Source organism: Pristis pectinata, chromosome 12 (genome assembly GCF_009764475.1).
Source record: "Pristis pectinata isolate sPriPec2 chromosome 12, sPriPec2.1.pri, whole genome shotgun sequence".
Taxonomy (NCBI): Eukaryota; Metazoa; Chordata; class Chondrichthyes; order Rhinopristiformes; family Pristidae; genus Pristis; species Pristis pectinata.
The window spans coordinates 923,598-943,044 of NC_067416.1; the positions used below are offsets into that span (position 1 = coordinate 923,598).

Genomic DNA, 19,447 nt, shown 5'->3' on the forward strand with positions numbered 1-19,447 from the left:
AAGCCCTAGTAGTATCAAAACTGTTGCAGGTTTAAGAGAACATTAGAGGTCAATAAATAGATGACTTTTACTCTGCCCTTTGTCCTCCCCATCCAATAATTCTTTCCTGGTTAGTCAGCAACTGACCTTGGCTCCTACAGAGGAGGAGTTACCTACTTTTGAATCCAAGGAGTTGTTTTGACATTGTGCACTTGTCTAAAATGGGTGAGAGCAAGCTGGTGCGCTGTTTATCATCTCTGCCTCTATGACAGAAATGTTTAACGTGGATGGCTGACTTGCTACCTCAGAATGACCTTGTGGGGATTCTGGGAACTGGTCAGTGAATGGTCTGCATGTTCTAGGCAGTAAGCAATGAGCTATGTAGGAAGCTATGGGGTGATAGGGGTAGATGAAACTTGGAAAGATTTGCAGACATTACTCATGTTAGTTCTCCCTCCATTCACAAGGGCTGATCTGTACTTGTCTTCCTTTGTCATTGAGATCACTGCCAATGTCCTTGTGATTGGAGAGCTGGAATTTCATGATCCAGATTGCAAGCCTTTGAAATGCAACAGTGCTTTCCTTGTTTTTTTTGGATGTCTATTTTTAGGAAGTATGAGATGCGGGGCGGGGGGTAGGGAGGGGGGAAAGAACTAATAACTATTTTTGAACTATGAGTTATCATTAACCTCTTCACCTCCTGAAAACAGCTGGATTAACTTTGCACAGACAGTGAATGACAATGAGCTATTGTGGGGGGGGGGGGTTTAGGTGGGGTGGGGAGGTGGGAACAGTCTACTCCATTCATGCCACTGCTTTTGAGTGTTCCATAATGATCAACTATCTTTGGTGCTTGGGACCATTTTAGAAACAATAATCAGGGAAAGGATTAACAGGCACTTGGACAAGTTGAATTGATTAGAGAATGTTAGCATGGATTTGTTAATGGCAAATTGTATCTAAAAGAAGTTGGAGTTTTTTTAAAGTTAACGCACAATGTTGGTGATGGGAATATCTATTTTATGGTATATATGACTTACAGTGGCATTCATACTTTTTAAGATAAGATCTTTATTAGTCACATGCACATCGAAACACAGTGAAATGCATCTTTTGCGTAGAGTGTTCTGGGGGCAGCCCACAAGCGTCGCCACGCTTCCAGCGCTAACATAGCATGCCCACAACTTCCTAACCCATACGTCTTTGGAATGTGGGAGGAAACCGGAGCACCCGGAGGAAACCCACGCTGACACGGGGAGAATGTACAAACTCCTTACAAACGGTGGCCGGAATTGAACCTGGGTTGCTGGAGCTGTAATAGCGTTATGCTCACCGCTACACTACCGTGCCTGCCTGAATGGTTCACCACATGACCCAATAGTAAATTTTCCAGTCCGCTGTGGTAGCAACCCATCTTTTTAACATCTTGTGATGCAACCGAGGGTTGCACTCTCATTTTGAAACTGCAAGTTGAAAAGGTGCCAGGTAGATTGAAAGCTCTGGAATAGAACGGGCTTCAGTGTCATGTACAGAAAACTGGCCATGTAACAGAAAACAATAAGAGTGAAAGGTTGTTTATTGGATTGGAGGGAAGGGTGCAGTGGAGTTCCTGGAGCTGGTAACAGGACCACTGCTTTTCTTACTGCACATTCATGATTTGACTTAAGTGTACAGGGCACAATATTCAAATCTGATAATGATACAAAACTATTACGCTGGAAGGTTTGTAAGAGAGACAGATTCAACTGTGGCTTTCTGAAGAGCTGGATATGTAACTGAAGAGAGAATTTGCAGGGTTATGAGTCAAAGAGCTGTAAAGTACAGAAATAGGCCCTTCAGCCCACCATGCCCATACTAACCTTTTTGCCCATTTACATGAATCCCATTTGCCTGCATTAGGAACGTATCCTTCAGTACCTTTCCTATTTAAGTGTCTGTCTATATGCATCTTAAATATAATAATTGCATCTGATTCCATCAATTCCTTTGGCAGTGTGTTTCAGATATCACCCACACTCTATTGTGTAGAAAAAAAACAGCCCTCAGATCCTCTTTAAAAATCCTTCCTCTCACCTAAAACCTATGCCCTCTTGTTTTTGTATCCTTGTCATGGGAGAAAGATTTTGATTACTTGCCTCATAATCTTACCTGTTTCTGTGGTTGGAATTTGGGGAAGAGGGGCAAGCTGGGTTGCTCTTACAAAGACCCAGTGTGGAATAAATGGGCTGAAGGGCCTGACTCCATGTTCTGTTGATTCTTTGTGAACCCAACCTGATTTCCTCCCCAGTACAGGGGCACATAGTCTATTATGATCAGTTACTGCTGTTCGACAAATTGACCAACAATTGGGGTTTGAAATAGGTGCAATATCAGTCTGTTGAGCTCAGCTGCTTTTTCTTTTAAACAGGGAAAACATTTGGTTTTCCAATTGCTATTCAGTGGCTCTGATAACTTTAATCCTATGACCAAAGCGTATATGTTTTCAAGAGATTTCTGGATCAGGTCATTACTCCTGAGGCAGCTTTTACTTTGCTTTTCAGAGTGCTGCTGCTTTCAACTGTAGAGCTTTTACCTGCCTGCACATCAAAAATCATAAAAACAGGCACTACAAAACCTTTCTTGTGTACTTTCCAGTGTGTACGACCCATGCTGTCCCTGCCCTCCTGGTGTTTGATAGGACAGTGTTGAGCTGGCTTTGTATCTAACCTGCGTTGAATCAGTACCTTCGAGAGGTTTGCAAGTGCCTGGTGAAAGGTTTGTTGGTAGGTATCAGAAATATTGAGGCATATAATATTAGCCTGACCTGATATTTCTGTGTTATAAGAATTTGTTGGCCATCACCTGCATTCTCTCTAAAACAACTTCCAATTAGTGTCTGCTTTTGTAACATGTTTTTCTTCAAACAAATTTAGATTTGGCCCAATGGGATCACAGTTTCATTTATGCTCCATGCACACCTCTTCCTCTAGCTGTCAACAATTGCAACTTTCATGGATAAAGCAACTTTTAAATTATAAAATATCTCAAGGTCCTTCGTAGGAGAGTTAGCAAACAAATTTTGACAGCTAAGTCACGAGGGTATATTGCATCAGGTGACTGAGTTTGGTCAAAAAGATAGACTTGAATAAATATACTAAAGAGGGGAGGCCAAGATGTTAGGGAGGGAACTCTAGGGAGCCCCTCAGCATCTGAGGGCACATCCACCAGTGATGCAGTGATTACATTTGGGAATGTGCAGGAGGCCAGGAACGGAACAGTGATGTATGTCTGGAGAAGGCACATGTCTCTTGGGTTTATTCAGCTTCCGCATAAACGCATTGCTGCTGTTCACTCCAGTTACTTCCCTGTGGGAATGAGTTTCACATTCTCACCACTACCTCAAGTTTTTCCTGAATTCCTGACTGGATTTTTTTTAGCAACTGTTATATTTATAACCATTAATTTTAGCTTTCCCCTTTGTATGCAACAGTCTCTCTGCATTTTTGCACATCCAAACCCATTCATAATTATAAAGATCTATCTTCCTTTCTGCTCAGCATGCTCTCTACTAGAGTAAAATCCAGAGTTGTAGGGTCTGTACAGCCTATCAGGTCCATGCTGACTTTTTTGCCCATCTACACTAATCCCATATGCCCTCACTAGGTCTGATTCCTTCTTTGCCATGCCTGTTTAAGTGCCTGCCTAAATGTCTCTTCAATGTAAGGGCAGGACTGCTCAGGGATAAGGGGGGAAAATGTGTCTGGAAGCGAAGGAGGTAGGCAGGTTCTGAATGAATAGTTTGCTTCAGTGCTCACTGAGGAGAGGAACTTGGATGGGGGAGGGGAAGTCAGTGTAGAACAGGCAAGTGTGTTGGAGCATGTTGAGGTTAATAAAGAAGCAGTGATGGAGCTACTAAAAAACATTAGGATAGATAAGTCCGTGGGGTTGGATAGGATATACCCCAGGGTACTATAGGAAGTGAGGGAAGAGATTGCTGGAGTGTTAACAATGATCTTTGAGTCCTCCCTGGCCACAGGAGTGGTACCGGAGGATTGGAGGACGGCAAATGTTGTTCCATTGTTCAAGAAAGGTAAAAGGAATAATCCTGGGAATTATAGACCAATTCGTCTTGCATCAGTGGTGAGCAAGCTATAGGAGAGGATTCTTGGACAAGATTTATAAGACTATGCATCTCCAAATGCTCATAAGGGATAGTCAACATGGATTTGTGAAGGGTCTAATAGAGTTTTTCGAGGAAGTGACAAGACAGATTGATGAAGGTAGAGCGGTGGATGTGGTATATATGGATTTAGCAAGGCATTTGACAAGGTTCCTCATGGTAGGCTCATCCAGAAGGTCATGAGGTATGGGATCCATGGAAAATTGGCTATGTGGATTTGGAATTGGCTTGAGAATTCTGATCTGTGCTGGGACCCCTGGTCTTTGTGATTTTTGTAAATTACTTGGATGAAGAAGTGGAAGGATGGGTTGGTAAGTTTGCAGATAACACGAAGGTTGGTGGTATAGTGGATAGTACAGAAGGTTGCAATGGGATATTGACAGGATGTAGAGCTGGGCCGAGAAGTGGCAGATGGAGTTCAATCCAGAGAAGTGTGAAGTGCCACACTTTGGAAGATCTAACTTGAAGGCAGAGTACATGGTTAATGACAGGATTCTTAGCAGTGTGGAGGAACAGAGAGATCTTGGGGTTCTAGTACATGGATCCCTCAAAGTTGCCACGCAAGTTGATAGGGTGGTTAAAAAGGCCTATGGTGTGCTGGCCTTTATTAGCTGGGGGATTGAGTTCAAGAGCAGAGAGGTGTTGTTGCAGCTCTCTAACACCCTGGTTAGACCACATCTGGAATATTGTTCTGGCCACCACATTATAGGAAGGATATGGAAGTGGTGGAGAGGAGATTTACAAGAATGCTGCTTGGATTGGAGAACGCATCTTATGAGGAGAGCCTGAGCAAGTTAGGGATTTTCTCCTTGGAGAGACGGAGGATGGGGGAGACTTGATAAATGTGTATGAGATTATGAGAGGCATAGACAGAGTGGACAGCCAGCATCTTTTTCCCAGGGTGGTAATGGGTAATACTAGAGGTCACCCATTTAGGATGCATGGAGGAAAGTTCAGGGGGGATGTCAGAGGTAGGTTTTTTTTAGAGAGTGGTGGGTGCCTGGAATGCACTATGGGAGGGGGGGTGGTTGGTGGTAGGGGCTGATATGATAGGGTGTTAGGGTCATTTAAGAGACTCTTAGATAGGCATATGGATGAAAGAAAAATAGAGGGATATGGGAGGTGAAGTAGAGAGGGGGAGAGATAGAATGTGGATGAGGTTTAAATTGGTCGGCACAACGTCGTGGGTGAAGAGCCCGTGCTGTGCTCTACTGTTCTATGTAGTGATTGTAACTCCTTCCACCACCTCCTCCTGCAGCAAGTTCTAGATAGCAATTACTGTCTGTGTGTGTAAAAAAAAAATACTGCTTAAATCATGTTTAAAGCTCCTTCCTCTCTCCTTAAGCCTATGCCCCCTTATTTTAAATATCCGTACCATGGGAGAAAGATTCCATCTATCATATCTATGCCTTTTAGTTTTTTTATATATATCTAATAATTAATTATATCAGGTCACTCCTCAGCCTCCATCACTCCAGGGTGATCAAGACTAACCTATTCAATCTCTCTGCACAATTAATCCAGGCAGCGTCCTGGTGAGTCTCCTCTGTCACTCTCCACTTCCTTTAGTGTAGTGACTGGAACCAGTATCTTGTAAAGTTGCAATGCAGTGTCCCAACTTTTATATTTCTTGCTGCAACCTATGAAGATATTCATGCCGTATGCCTTGTTCACCACCTTAACGATAGTACTAAGTAAGTTCTCTGGTCCAATAGCCCAGTGCAACTTTTTTTTAATGAAAATAGTTTACCTGTTGAGATCCTTTGTTATTTTGGTGTTGAGATTGAAGTTGTTATTCCCTGTCACTGAGCAGTGGGAATAGATTTACTCGTTTACCTTGTCTAGGTTCTTGTCCACTCAGTCCCAACTGTGTGCCGCTGATATGATCGTTGGGTTCTCTTGGCTCCTGAATGCAAGCTTTGGTTGATAACATTGTTCGCTCTTGTTCTGAATGAGCTGATCTTTGGTCACTGTGATTCCACAGTGACCAGCCATATTGCTGAGGCTGTTGGCCAGAAGTGAACGTTAGATTGTTTGACCATAGCAACCATAAGTCAGGTCTGACTCTTTCCATCTAACAGTTGCCATGGCCCTCGGGTTTTTGTGACATTGCAGCGATTTCTGCAGCTGACTTAGTGAATTCTTGGCTTAAACCTGTGCTGCACTGCCTAACGGAACAGCTGGGAAGGTATGGTATCCGGCTAGCCCTGCCTCTATTGACTTGGTCCAGTATTGTAACACAGTTTAAGCATTACTCCAAGCCCCATTTCTCCTGTTGTGGGTGCCACTCCTAGCTCCGACAATGAATTGTGTTGTATGGACTCCTTTGGCTTCTGCTGCTCACTATCAAGCAGTAGGTCAGATGTGTCTTCATCATGGTATCCTACCACTGATCATCCAAATGGCACATTGGCCCCTAACCCTTGAGTGAGGTGTTGTGAATTCCAAGTAGGGTGCATTGGTGAACAACTAGCCTCCAGGTGATTAGGTAAGCAGATGAGCAGTTCAAAGCAGTGAGCTGACTCAATGAGTGGAACCTCTGGCTCCTAGTGCCCCCTGAGCTTTGATCTATGGATTGTTGACTTGGGTGTGTGAAGAGGTAAGGATAAGGGTGTAGATTTAAAGAATCACATAAATTATAGAAATTAAATTAAGATAGATAGCCAGGATGGGTGATGTGTCATAGCTATATTATATGGGGAGTGACATAATGAGTGGAACCTCTGGCTCCTAGTGCCCCCTGAGCTTTGATCTATGGATTGTTGACTTGGGTGTGTGAAGAGGTAAGGATAAGGGTGTAGATTTAAAGAATCACATAAATTATAGAAATTAAATTAAGATAGATAGCCAGGATGGGTGATGTGTCATAGCTATATTGTATGGGGAGTGACATAAAACATTACGATCCATGGTGACACAACGCAGAACTTCAACTGGACATTTTGTTCCTGGAGGTTATTGCATGCTTTAGGTCAAATATTGTAGAACCGGTCAGTCAAGGACACAATGGTGTGACTGTGGGGGAGAGCAGGTAGTATCGGAGGTGACTGTTATCTGTCAGTATGAGAGCAGCTGGGTTGAGAGAACATAGCATTGTGGTACAAGTGGTCATTCAAGTTTGGGATCTGTAAAGGAATGTACTTGTGACGGGGAGCAGTATAGGTGGTGGGGGGGTGGGTGGGTTAGAGGCTCTTCTCTGCAGTCACTGTGAGTCCAGAGGGCTGTGTTGTTTGTGTGTTGCCAAGGTTATTTGGGCTGGTGAGGGGAAAAATCCATTTGTTGTGATCTATATGAGAAACAGCAATATAGACACGACCAAGGAGGAGGATCTGCTGAAGAAGTATGAGCAGCCAGTATCCAAATCAAAATCAGAACCACAAAGGTGGTAATCTCTGGATTACCAAATAATCTGCTGGAGGAACTCAGTGGGTCAAGCAGCATCTGTGGTAAGGAATTTTTGATGTTTCAGGTCGAAACCCTGCAGTAGGACCTGAATTGTCAACAAATCTCCTCTCCTCTTTCTGCTTCCCCCCCCCCCCCCCACCCCACCATCCACAGATGCTGCTTGACCTGCTGAATTCCTCCAGCAGATTGTTTGTTCCTCCAGATTCCAGCATCTACAGTCTCTTGTGTCTGCAATCTCTGGATTACCATCTGACCCATATGCAAATAGGTATGGAGTCAATACAGAGAGTTGATGTGTGGGAGAAATGGGCTTCATTTCATGGGGCACTGGCACCAGTATTGGGGATAGGGAGATAGTCTTCACTTGAATTGGACTTGGAACTTTGTCTTAGTGAATCAAATAACTAAGGCTCTAGATATGGCTAAATGATCAGGGGTTCTTGAGGGGAAAATTGGCAAGTTAGAGAGATGATGGTTGTGAAATGGTAAGATAACCAGAGTGCCAGGGAGGGACGGAGCCAACAAATACATCCGATCTCCACCAAAAAAAGGCTCTATCTGTATATGTAACACATTCATAGCAGATGAATTAATGACTCAAATAGAAATAAGTGGATATGATCTAATAATCATTATGAAGAAATGGTTGAAAAGGCTGGGAATTAGATATTCTAGGATAATTAACATTTAGAAGGGACAAGCAAAATGGAAAAAAGGAGGCGGGGGAGCCCTGTTATTTAAAGATGAGATACAGGCATTAGGAAGAAAGTGATTTGCTCAGAAAATCAAGATGTAGAATCAGCAGCCAAGAAACAACAAGGGGCCCAAAACTGGTGGTAATGTAGGGTTCAGTGAAATCCAGAAATGAAAGATGCATGTTAATCTCAGCTGTCTACAAATGAGCCACAGCTTGTACTTGGATCTTCTGTGTTTGGTCCTATCCTAAGTTCATGGCATTGATGCTTGAATGAGGTTTTGTAAACAGTTTCTGACCTTGTGAACAGGTAACCAGTGCCATAAAAGCTGACTAATGCATGATATTGCTGTTATTGATATGTGACAGGCTGTGTACAGAGTGCGAATAACCATTCTCCCTCTCAGCAAAGCAGAGGTGGGTGGAGGCACAAGAGACTGCAGATGCTGGAATCTGGAGCAAAAAGCAAACTGCCGGAGGAACTCAGCTGGTCGAGGGTGGGGTAGAAGGAATGTTGACATTTCGGGTCATAACCCTGCATCAAGACCTGCTGAGTTCTTCCAGTAGTTTGATTTTTGCTGCAAGCAGAGGTGGTGTTTGGTATTGAGCTGAGCTTTAAGGACTGTTGGTACAGGATTGATCTTTATAGAGTTGCTGACTGCTTCTTCCAGTCGCTAAAGCCAAGCTTGATAACTAGCCTTTCATCCTTGAGGCTGTTGGGTGACGTGATTTCTGCTCTTCCTTCTCTTTAGATAACTGAAGCAAACATGTCTTCATGGAGTGAGAAGCTGAATGCCGACCTATCTGGGGCGATGGATGGCAGTACCATGAAGAAGTATCGGCGTGAGGCTTACCATCGGTATGTAATATTGCGTTGTTCTGTTTGGGAGAGGGCCAAATGGGGCAGGTCTTTGGGGTATGTGTGGGATAGGTGAGGAACTCTGATGGAAGCCTTGGGAATTTGGGGAACCCCATCAAGGAATCAGGTTCAATCCTGACCTCTCCTCGTGTCTTTCTGGAGTTTGTATGTTCACCCTGTGACTATGTGGGTTTCCTCCAGGTGCTTCAGTTTCCTTCCTCATCCCAAAAATGTTCAGTTGGTAGATTAATTGGCCACTAAGTTGCCCCTAGTGTGTAGGCGAGGAGTAGAATATGGAGGAGTTGATGGGAATGTGTGGAGAATAAAATGGATTAGTGTAAATGGGTGGATGATGGTTTGCACAGACTCTTGAGTGGAGGGTGCTGAAGGGTCTGTTTCTGTGCTGTATGACTCTACTGGATCTTTTGAGACCAGTTGGAGACCAAACATTATCACGGGAGGGAATTGTGGGCTGCAGGTGAGGGTGACAGGTGGTGGGAGGGGAAGGTTGGCAGGAGATGGTGGAGAGGAGCAAACCAATTTGTGGGATGCAGGTACACCAAGTACTACAGATGTGTTGATTTGTGCACATGTGTGAGCAGGCGGTGTCCTTGGGCTTGCTGGTGGTTCTGTGTTGGTGTGCTGGAATGTAGCTGATGCAGATGAAGCGTGTGCTGTATTTAATGGCAAGGATACACAATCTGATAATTTTGTGGGGAAAAGCAGCCATCTGAGGGGTTGAAAGGGACCTGCCGTGAGCCTGGATTGAAATTTTCTTCATTAATAACTGTCAGCCCAGCTGATAGGTAAATCCTTTCCATCCAGTTCAGTTTCAGGCTGCACTCCAACTTACTGGGGGAACCTGCACTATTATTTTAGCAATATTTTATAATGGGTCTCCAGATAACACAAAGGTCATAATGCCCCTGTCCAAGTAATTTCTGACCCCTACAACCCGAGGTGAATGGACAGGTGGTCAGTCTGATCATGACTTGGGCAGCTCCCAAAGTATTGTGCATGCGCACCAGTATAAGATTTGCTTCTGGTTCAACATTTGGTGAGGTGGCAAGCTGTACAGTTTCACTGTTACTGATTGACGTCAGTCACTGGGTGGTTTGTACTTCAGGTTCTGATGGAGTTTAGCTCATAGATGTGACCGTAGATTGAATAGGAACGTCCAATTTGCTTCAAGACAATATCTAGTGGATAGAACAGTGGATAGGCACTGGTCCTTTGGCTCACCATTTCTGCGCCAACCACGACACCAATATAAACGAATCCGATTTGCCTGCATGTGGTCCATATTTCTCCATTCCCTGCCTGGACATGTGCCTCTTAAATGTTGCTGTCATATCTGCTTCTGCCACCTTCCCTCATAGTACGTTCCAGGCACCTGCCACTCTGTTTATTTTAAAAACAAACTTACTTCGCAAATCTCGTTTAAACATTTCCCCTCTCACCTTAAACCTATGCCCTCTGATATTTGACACTTCCACCCTGGCAATGGGATTGCGGTTAGCGTAACGCTATTATAGTGCCAGCGAGTTGGGTTCAATTCCAACTGCTGTCTGTGAGGAGTTTGTACGTTCTCCCCGTGACTGCGTGGGTTTTCTCCGTGTGCTCTGGTTTCCTCCCACATTCCAAAGATGTACGTGGGCATGCTATGTTGGTGCCGGAAGCGTGGTGACACTTGCGGGCTGCCCCCAGAACACTCAACACACAGTGAAACGCATCTTTTGTGTATCTATGTACATGTGACTGATAAAGATATCTTATGTTATCTTGTTTTATTTTTTGACTCTCTGCCTTATCTGTACCTGTCATCATTTTATACTCTTCTCTCAGGTTGCCCCTCTGTCGCTCTGGAGAAAACAATCCAAGTTTGTAAAACCTCTCCTTTAGTAAATACACTCCAATCCAGGCAACATCCTGGTGAACCTCTTCTGCACCCTCTCCACATCTCCCTGTTATGTGACAGCTAGAACTGCACTCAACACTCCAAATGTGGCCAAAGTTCTAGACAACTGTAGCATGACTTCCCAACTCCTATACTTAATGCCCTGACCAATGAAGGCAAGTATGCTGCCTTTACCACCTTATCCACTTGTGTTTCCGCATTCATCTATGGACTATGGATATGCATTGAAGGTACGTAATGGAAGGATTAAAGGGCACTGGAGAAAAGCATTTCTACTCAGTGTTGGTGCTCTGGAACTCATTGTCTGATGATGCACAAATTCTCATCATATTTAAAAAGTAAGGAGGTACACACTTGAAGTGTTCATAGATTATAGAACAGTACAGCACAGGACAGGCCCTTCGTCCCACGATGTTGTGCTGACGTGGCTAATGCCCATATCCCTCTATTTTCCTCTCATTCATGTGCCATCCAAGCCCCTTTTAAAAGCCCCCAATGAATTTGCCTCTATCGGCCTATCAGGCATCCACCACTCTCTCAGTAAAATAAAAACTTCCCCTCGTGTCTGTTCTGAACCTACTCCCTCTCACCTTAAATGCATGCCCTCTGGTATTGGATCGCTCAATAATGGGAAAAAGATATTGCTTGTCCACCCTATCTGTGCATCTCATAATTTTATACACTTGCAACAGATCTCCCCTCAGTCTCTGCCGCTCCAGAGAAAAGACCCCAAGTTTGTCCAGCCTCTCCTTATAGCACATGTCCTCTAATTAAGGCAGCATCCTAGTAAATTCTCCTCTGCACCCTCTCTGAAGCCTCGACCTCCTTCCTACAGTGAGTTGACCAGAATTGCATGCAATACTCTAAATGTGGCCTAACCAGAGTTCTATAGAGATGCATCAGAACATCTTGACTCCTATACTCAGTACCTCGATTAATAAATGCAAGCATCCCATAAGCCGCCTTAACCTATCTACCTGAGTAGCCACTTTCAATGAGTCATGGACTTGCACCCCAAGGTCTCTCTGCTCTTCAACACTGTTAAGGATCTTGCCCTTAAGAGTGTACTGCCTCTTGACATTAATCCTACCAAGGTGCAACACCTCACACTTATCTGGGTTAAACTCCATCTGCCATTTCTCTGCCCACATCTGCAGGTGATCTATATCACACTGTATCCATCGCCAGTCTTCTACACTATTCACAACTCCACCAATCTTGCAAACTTACTAACCCACCCATCAACATACTCATCCAGGTCATTTATGTACATCACAACAGCAGAGATCCCAGTACAGATCCCTGCGGAACACCACTACTCACTGGCCTCCAGCCCGACTAGGTCCCTTCAACCACCACCCTCTGTCTTCTGTGGGCAAGCCAGTTCTGGATCCACACAGCCAATTCTCCACTGACCCCATGCATCCGAATTTCCTTGGTTAACCAATTATGTGGGACCTTGTCAAATGCCTTACTGAAGTCCATATAGATGACATCCACTGCTGTTGTAATGTACAGATCAATGGATTAAGAGCTGGGGCATGGGATGACAGAATTGTGTGTCTCAGTCACCATGGCTGTGATGGGCCAAATGTCCACCTGGTGTGTTGTAAATTTTTATGATTTTCTTTTCCTGTCCCTGTGTGCCAAGCCTGGTACCAGGCAACAGAAAATGCCTGGTGACCTGGATCTCCAAGAACTAATAGTCCAATCAATTAAAAACAGAAAATGATGGAAATGCCCAGGTCAGGCAGCATCTGTAGAGAGAAATAGAATTAGTGTTTCAGATTCATCACCTTTGATCTGATGAAAGATCATGGAATTTCTCCACAGATGCTGTCTGATCTGCTGGCTATTTCCAACTTTCTTTGTTTTCTTTTAGTTTGGATTTCTAGCATCTGCAGGCTTTTTTTTTCATCCTTTACTGCTAGTTCGGTGCCTTGCTTTAATGAACCATGCCAAGTTTAACAAAATATGTGCTGGAAAATGTAATTCACAACTGGCCTCATCATTTTGGATGGAATTTGTGTCAGAGGGAACTGTGTGGATGGAAATCCCTTCACAGTCCACTGGCTTCCTGCTTTCTTGGATGTTAATAAGAATTTATTCCCTGCAAACATCTCCCACTGCCCTCATTGTCTCATTCTAGGGGCACATTAGCTCATCTTTCAACCCATTGAAATGTTTTCTCCACTGTGTGTGGCGACATTTCACAGCCTCCTTTGGCTAGAGGGCCTCTGTTAGACTGCACGTTACTCCTAACCCCTTCCAGTTTCACCTGTGCTGCAGTTCAGCTCCCTCTTCACTGTCAGCCATTTCCCTGGGCAGGAATCTCATCTCTTCTCCAGTAAAGAGTCAATCCCCTGTAATTGTTGCTGATAGCTGGGACTATATTCACACTCCATTTCATGTTCAATTCAGTAATATCTACATTAAAGTTGGTGATCAGGACACTCCTTTTCCTTGCTTCCTTTTCCCTCATTTATTCTTTCCTTTTGTTTCTCCTTCTCGCATCCTTTTGTTCACCTATTTTCACGCTCTGTCCTTCATTGGCTCACCTCCCTGCTAATGCTGTTCTTACTTCTCTGTTCACAGAGTTTTTGTTAACCGCAGTCTGGCCATGGAGAAGATCAAGTGCTTTGGATTTGACATGGACTACACCCTAGCAGGTGAATGTTGTAGCTTAGGGTGGGATTCCGCCCATTTAGTCAGAGCTGATCAGATGCACTGCATCATTATTGAAATTCCCCATAACTTTCCCCTTAACTTTTCCCCGACCTCCGCTGTTCTAGAAGTGCCAGCCTCCGAAACTCTGCCTCAGAATTGGTGTTCGTGCAGAACCTAGGCAGTGGGTGATGTAAGGAAGGTCGAATCTAACGAGCCTTTAAAGCCGTACTTGTTTCTGTCCTTCTGTGAGATTGACACTTCCCAGCAGGACTCTGACCGATTCCTCCCCACTCAACATAGAGTGCAGTTAGAATCCGAGCAGCTGTCCAAGCTGACACTTTGAAGAGCCCCTTAAGCTGGTTGGAAGATAGAAACCTGCCCAGAAATCTGTGTTTAAATAAAACGGTCAGCTTCTTAAATCTGGGGTGGGGGGGGGGGGGGGGGGGGGTGGTAGTGGAAGGAAGCAGGGGCCGGGCTGGGACCTCTGCAGAGGAGGAGATGGGCAGTGGGGAGTGAACAGATGCACCAATTACATGGGTTTGATGGGGGTGGTGGTGGGGGAATGAGTGAGGGGTGCTGGATCCTGGAATTGTAGTGTTTGGAGGGAGTTACAGGGAGGGAGGGGTAACTGTGTAGATTTTGGAGATGAGTGATGATTAGAGGTGGCGAGGTAGTGGGCAGTCCCTCTATTAGAGTGAGGAGTACGATGGCCAATGTCAAAGGGGTCTGACTTTATGGACAAGGGATTGGGTGGAAGTAGGAGGTCCTGGGACAGTGTGGGTGGTGGGGAGTGCTGGCAGCAAGGTGGCTGTGAGATTGGAATTGGGAATGTGAGAGAGGGGCCTGACCCCATTGTACCTTGGGAGACACTGCCACTTTTGATGGAGTGGGGGATGTGGTTGGGCCAGTGTGCGGAGAGGACAGTGATTTAGGCCCTGGGTTTGGTGACGGTGTTTGGCAATGGTTTGGGGAATATGGAATCTGGTGCATTGGCCCATGCCCCAGTGCTGGTCAGTGGAGAGTTTGTCCAACAGGCAGAATTTGTTTGATTTACAAACATTACTTTCTTCTTCATGCTCTGGGCTTGTATTGGAATTGCCTACATCGTGTAGTCCAACCACCCTGGGCTTGAACCAGATCAGCATGTTTTAACCTGGCTGCTAACTTTCTCAATTTTTTTGCATTCAGCAATAGCAGTGCTGTTTCCCAATCTCTACCCAGCAGTCTGTTGGACAAACTGTGCAGCAACGTCAGAGGATTTCGGACACTTGAGTTTTTGGAACTAATGGAATGCAGGGGCCTCATTCTTGGCAGCAACAGAGAACACATTGCAGGATCTGATCTGTGGAGATCTGTACTCCTATGAATATTATTTACAGATGATAACAGGAATCTTGGAAAATTGCTATTGTTAGGCAGAGATGATATGATTTTATGATATGGGTTTAACAAACCCATTAGATTTTTAAGGATATGCATGGTAGGTCGAAGAAAATATGAATGTATGTGGATTTTCAAAAGGCATTTGGTAAGGTTTTTTTCACTAATGGTATGTGGATGTCACAGGCAAGGCCAACATTTACAGATCATCCCTGAAGACGAGACTGCAAATGCTGGAATCTGGAGCAACACAAAAAAACTGGAGGAACTCAGTGGGTCAGGCAGCATCTGTGGAGGGAGATAGTCAACGTTTTGGGTCGAGACCCTTCGACTGTCCATTTTGGCACAGCTTTGTGGGCTGAAGGGCCTGAATTGTGCTGTAGTTTTTTTATAGATGTTGCCTGACCCACTGAGTTCCTCCAGTGCTTAGTGTGTTGCTACAGGTCATTGGTAATTGCCTTTGGGAAGGTGATAAGGATCCAATTTCTAGAACTGCTGCTACCCTTCTAGTGAAGGTGCTGGGTTGAGAGTTCCAAGGCTTAGACCCAGTCACCCTCCAAGCACGGTGATGGCTTTCCAACTAGTGTGCAACTTGGAGAGGATCCTGCAAGTTGTGTTCCCTTGCATCTGCTGCCCATGTTTTCCTTAGTGCTAAAGGTTGCTGGTTGGATTAGCCTCCATTCTGTAGCTGTTTCAGTGGATCCATGGCCCAGCAGCAGTGCCACTCTTGTGGGCAGATTTTCCTGGGATCTTGTTATAGTTCTTGAGTGCTCTTGGACCTGCACTCTTATGGGGAAAATGGAGGGTATTCTATCAAACTGCTTTTCCTTGAAAATACTTTAGGAAGTTAAGAGTTGAACCACTTACTAAAGGATACCCTCCTCTTGCACTAACAGTGTTTTCACAGCTGGTTTGATTACATTTCCAATCATTAGTGACTTGTAGGTTATTGATGAATTCGGTGAGGTTAGTGCTATCATTGGCTGGTATTCAGCTATTGGTCTATTTCTGACTTGTCCAGGTTTTTCTGCACATGGGTATGGATTGCTTCATATCTGAGGAGATCCAAATAAACATTGTGGAATCATTAGTGAACAGGACCCCACTCAAAGTTAGTACTTGGGGAACCTTTGTCTCACATTAGCCTATATTGAGATTTGTATACTAGACAGGAAACTGGAACAAAGGAGTGATTTTTGGAAGGCAAGGTGTAAATGGTGGAGTGAGTGTGTGAGCTACCCGTGGTCTATAACAGTGACCTGGGTAAAGAGCCCTAGAGTAAAATATCAAAGTTTGCTGACAGTAAAAAGCTGTGTGGGAAACTGCTTAGGGAGGCTTGGACAGGGTAAGTGAGTGCGCAGGAAAAGGTCAAATGGGACATAATGTGGACAAATGTGATGTAGAATGGACAAGCAGAATATTTTATAACAGGAGGAAGACTGAGAAATGCCAACATTTGGAGGGACCTGGTGTCCTCACACATGTCGCTGTTAATGGAAGTATGGCAAATAATAGGGAAGACAAGCAGAATGTTGGCTTTTATTACATAGAGTAGTATATTGGAAGGGGATTGTAGCGTAAATCCGAGGGTTGTAGTGTGAACCTAGTCACGGCTTTGTTGATGCTGCACTAAGGGTACTGTGTCCTGCTTTCTTCCTTAAAGAAAAACTTATTTGACTTGGAGGGGTGAAGTGAAAGGGGTGAGTTACTCCTGAGATGAGGGGTTTGTTCTAAAGAGGAAAGGTTGGGTAGGGTGCCCTCGGCTCTCTCGAGTTGGGAGATAGTGATCTCATTGAAATGTAATGTTCTGAAAGGGGTCGGCATGTGCATGTGGCCCTTAAGGCTTTGTCCTCAGGCTGGGAGCACAGTCTCAGGATAAGGGCTCAGGCATTTACAACTGAGAAGAGGGACTTGTGGATTTGTGGAGTCCATCACCCCTAAGGGCTGTGGATGTTCAGCTGTTGAGAGTACTCAAGGCTGAGGTTGATAGATTTTGGAACCCTGAGGAAATCAGTGGATGGGGGTGTTGGGCAGCAATATGAGTGGATATTGAAGTTCACCTAGAACCATATTGAATGGTGGAGCAAGTTTGAGGGTAATGTGACCTCCTGCTCCTGGGCCTTCTATTCCCAATTGTGCAGGAGATGCTGCTATATCCGGTTTTTGGCTATGTTGTAACTTTAAACTTTAACCTTGCCAGACATTCACAATGAAGGGTGAAATGCCTGGTGTGGAGATCGATGCTGTCAGTCTATCTGTCCCAGAGAAGTTGCTGTTGGATGGCAGTCTATCCACAGTGCCTTTTGCATCTTCTCACTTGATGGACCTTAGTGTGAAGATGAAGTTCGCAATGAGCATGCCTATTGGTTAAAGCTCATGTCTTGATCAGGTTTTGGGTTTGACCCAGTCAAACACAAACTCTAGACAATACTCAAGTGCAGTAATGACTGAACGTTGCACTGTCAGACGTTCTGTCTTTTGCATGAGATGTTAAGCTAAACAAATCAGTCATTGTGGAATCTACTACTTGGCTGTAGTACAATTCTGACTACATTTTAAAAGGCAGTCATTGGCTTTTGGTTAATTAGGATATCCTAAGGTTGTGAGGTGAAACCGCTATGGCTGCCTTGCTGGCAACAGACATGTGGCTGTAGAAGGTTTGCAACAGAGGAGATGGCTTTGCCAACTTTTGGTGGACTTGTGCCGACTATTTGGGTAACTTGTGTCTCCAGCACAGCCTGTCAACAGGAAATGATGTCTTATTATCTGGCTGCCCTCAGGGTTGTGAAATAGACCTGGAAACTATCTGCAATGTCATTGTGTTTGTGTCATGTTCCTCTTTACAGACTGTCATAACCTAGTGACTCTTGCAGTGCTGCAGGCTCCTTTTCACCTTGCAGCAACTTAAACCTGTTTACTCTCCAATTCATCTACTGAACTAATTATGTATCTGGGGAGTTTCGGGTTTGAAAAATTTATTAACATGTAGCTCACTAGAATTCCTACCCCTTCCCCTCCCCCCCCCCCCCCCCCCCCCCCCCCCCCCCCCCCCCCCCCCCCCCCCCAGCCAAAGTAGTTTGTATATCCTGGAGTTCAGTTTGTTTTGATATTTCACTTCTGCCTTTCGCTCAGCCTTGCTCCCACACAGGCTTGTTGTCTCTCCCCAGGTGCCCGTTAACACTATTCGTGTGTGAGCCTCCAGTGAATGTTGACAGCATATTTGATTCTGGATGTCAGTTTAACCGGTTCCAAACCAGCCACTTTCCCTCACTGTCCAGAGGCAATCTATTGATCTGCTGGGGGACTCTGAGTGATATATTTTGTCCTGTCCTTGTGACAAGGGCACCGAGCTTGATTCTAATACTTCGGTGCCAATTAGCTGAGGTCAGCCAGTTCAGATAGAGCTGGAGCCTGATGGCTGCATGGTTCTCATGGTTTAATGGAAGCCTACGCTGTGCACTGATCCATGGGAGGGGTTCAGGATAACAGCCTGAAACAGGTGGCCCAGAGCTCTACATAATTCCTGCTGAGCCTTGTTCTGAGGGAGCGAGAGAAATTCTCTGCCTTTCATTTCTATTTATCTTGCGTCAAACCTTGGCTAGGCCACACTTTAGGGCATTGTACATGTTCTGGTTTCTTTTATACAAAAATAAATAGTTTTAGATGTAGCAAAACATTTCTCCTCTTCGGCAGTCCCTTGCCATTGAGGATGACTTGCTTCCAATCCAGTTTTGTCAGTTCTAAAGTGGTTAATGAGGGCAATGTGGGAACTGCTGACTCCTCCACAGACGAGGCAAGTGGTGGCTGATGGGTGGGTAGGTAGTTTGTGAGGTGGTCTGCTCCTTCTGCTTATGCACAGCTTCTGTGTGCTCCAAAGCCAGGGCCTCGATTCTCAATACAATCCCAAATGCTCTTTCTCCACTTTGAGTGGGCATGGACCAGGAGTCAGTAGGGACGTTGCATTTCTTCAAGGAGGCTTTGAGCACATCCTTGAAACTTCTCTGCTGTCTGCACTAATCCTTTGGCCTGGGACAGGACACTGACATTAGCTCGCTTATTCTTCCAGTGAAATTGGAGGATTTTGCAGAGACAACTTTGCTGGTATCTTTCTAGTGCCTTGGGATGCATGCTGCAGGTAGCCCAGAGTCTCTTTAGCACATGGGAGGGCAGGGATCCCTGCTTCCTGATAGACCATCTGCCGAGTTTGAGATCTTGATCTTCAAATACCTTTTCCTCAATTGACCAAAGACTGTGCTGGTATACTGAAGGTGGTGGTGAATTCTATCACCCATGTCTGCCTTCGTTGAGAGGAACTCCAGTGATATGAGAACTGGCCCTTGTTTTCCAGGTCCTTGCCTATAGTAATCTGAGTTTTATACATTTGCA

At 44.8% G+C, this 19,447-nt stretch overlaps 1 protein-coding gene across 8 annotated transcripts in view; it reads left to right on the forward strand.

Moving 5' to 3' along the window:
* Window positions 1-19,447, forward strand: part of LOC127576420 (cytosolic purine 5'-nucleotidase) — an 82,695-nt gene that overhangs the window by 20,433 nt on the left and 42,815 nt on the right. For 4 of the 8 annotated variants that reach the window (XM_052026932.1, XM_052026937.1, XM_052026934.1 and 1 more), the window contains exons 2-3: window positions 8,990-9,096; window positions 13,610-13,683. In XM_052026932.1, coding sequence (XP_051882892.1) covers window positions 8,990-9,096; window positions 13,610-13,683 — 181 coding nt within the window. Of the gene's footprint in view, window positions 1-2,613; window positions 2,742-6,284; window positions 6,327-8,989; window positions 9,097-10,941; window positions 11,245-13,609; window positions 13,684-19,447 lie in introns of those variants that run through there. The other 4 variants (XM_052026936.1, XM_052026935.1, XM_052026939.1 and 1 more) reach the window with 3 other exon arrangements.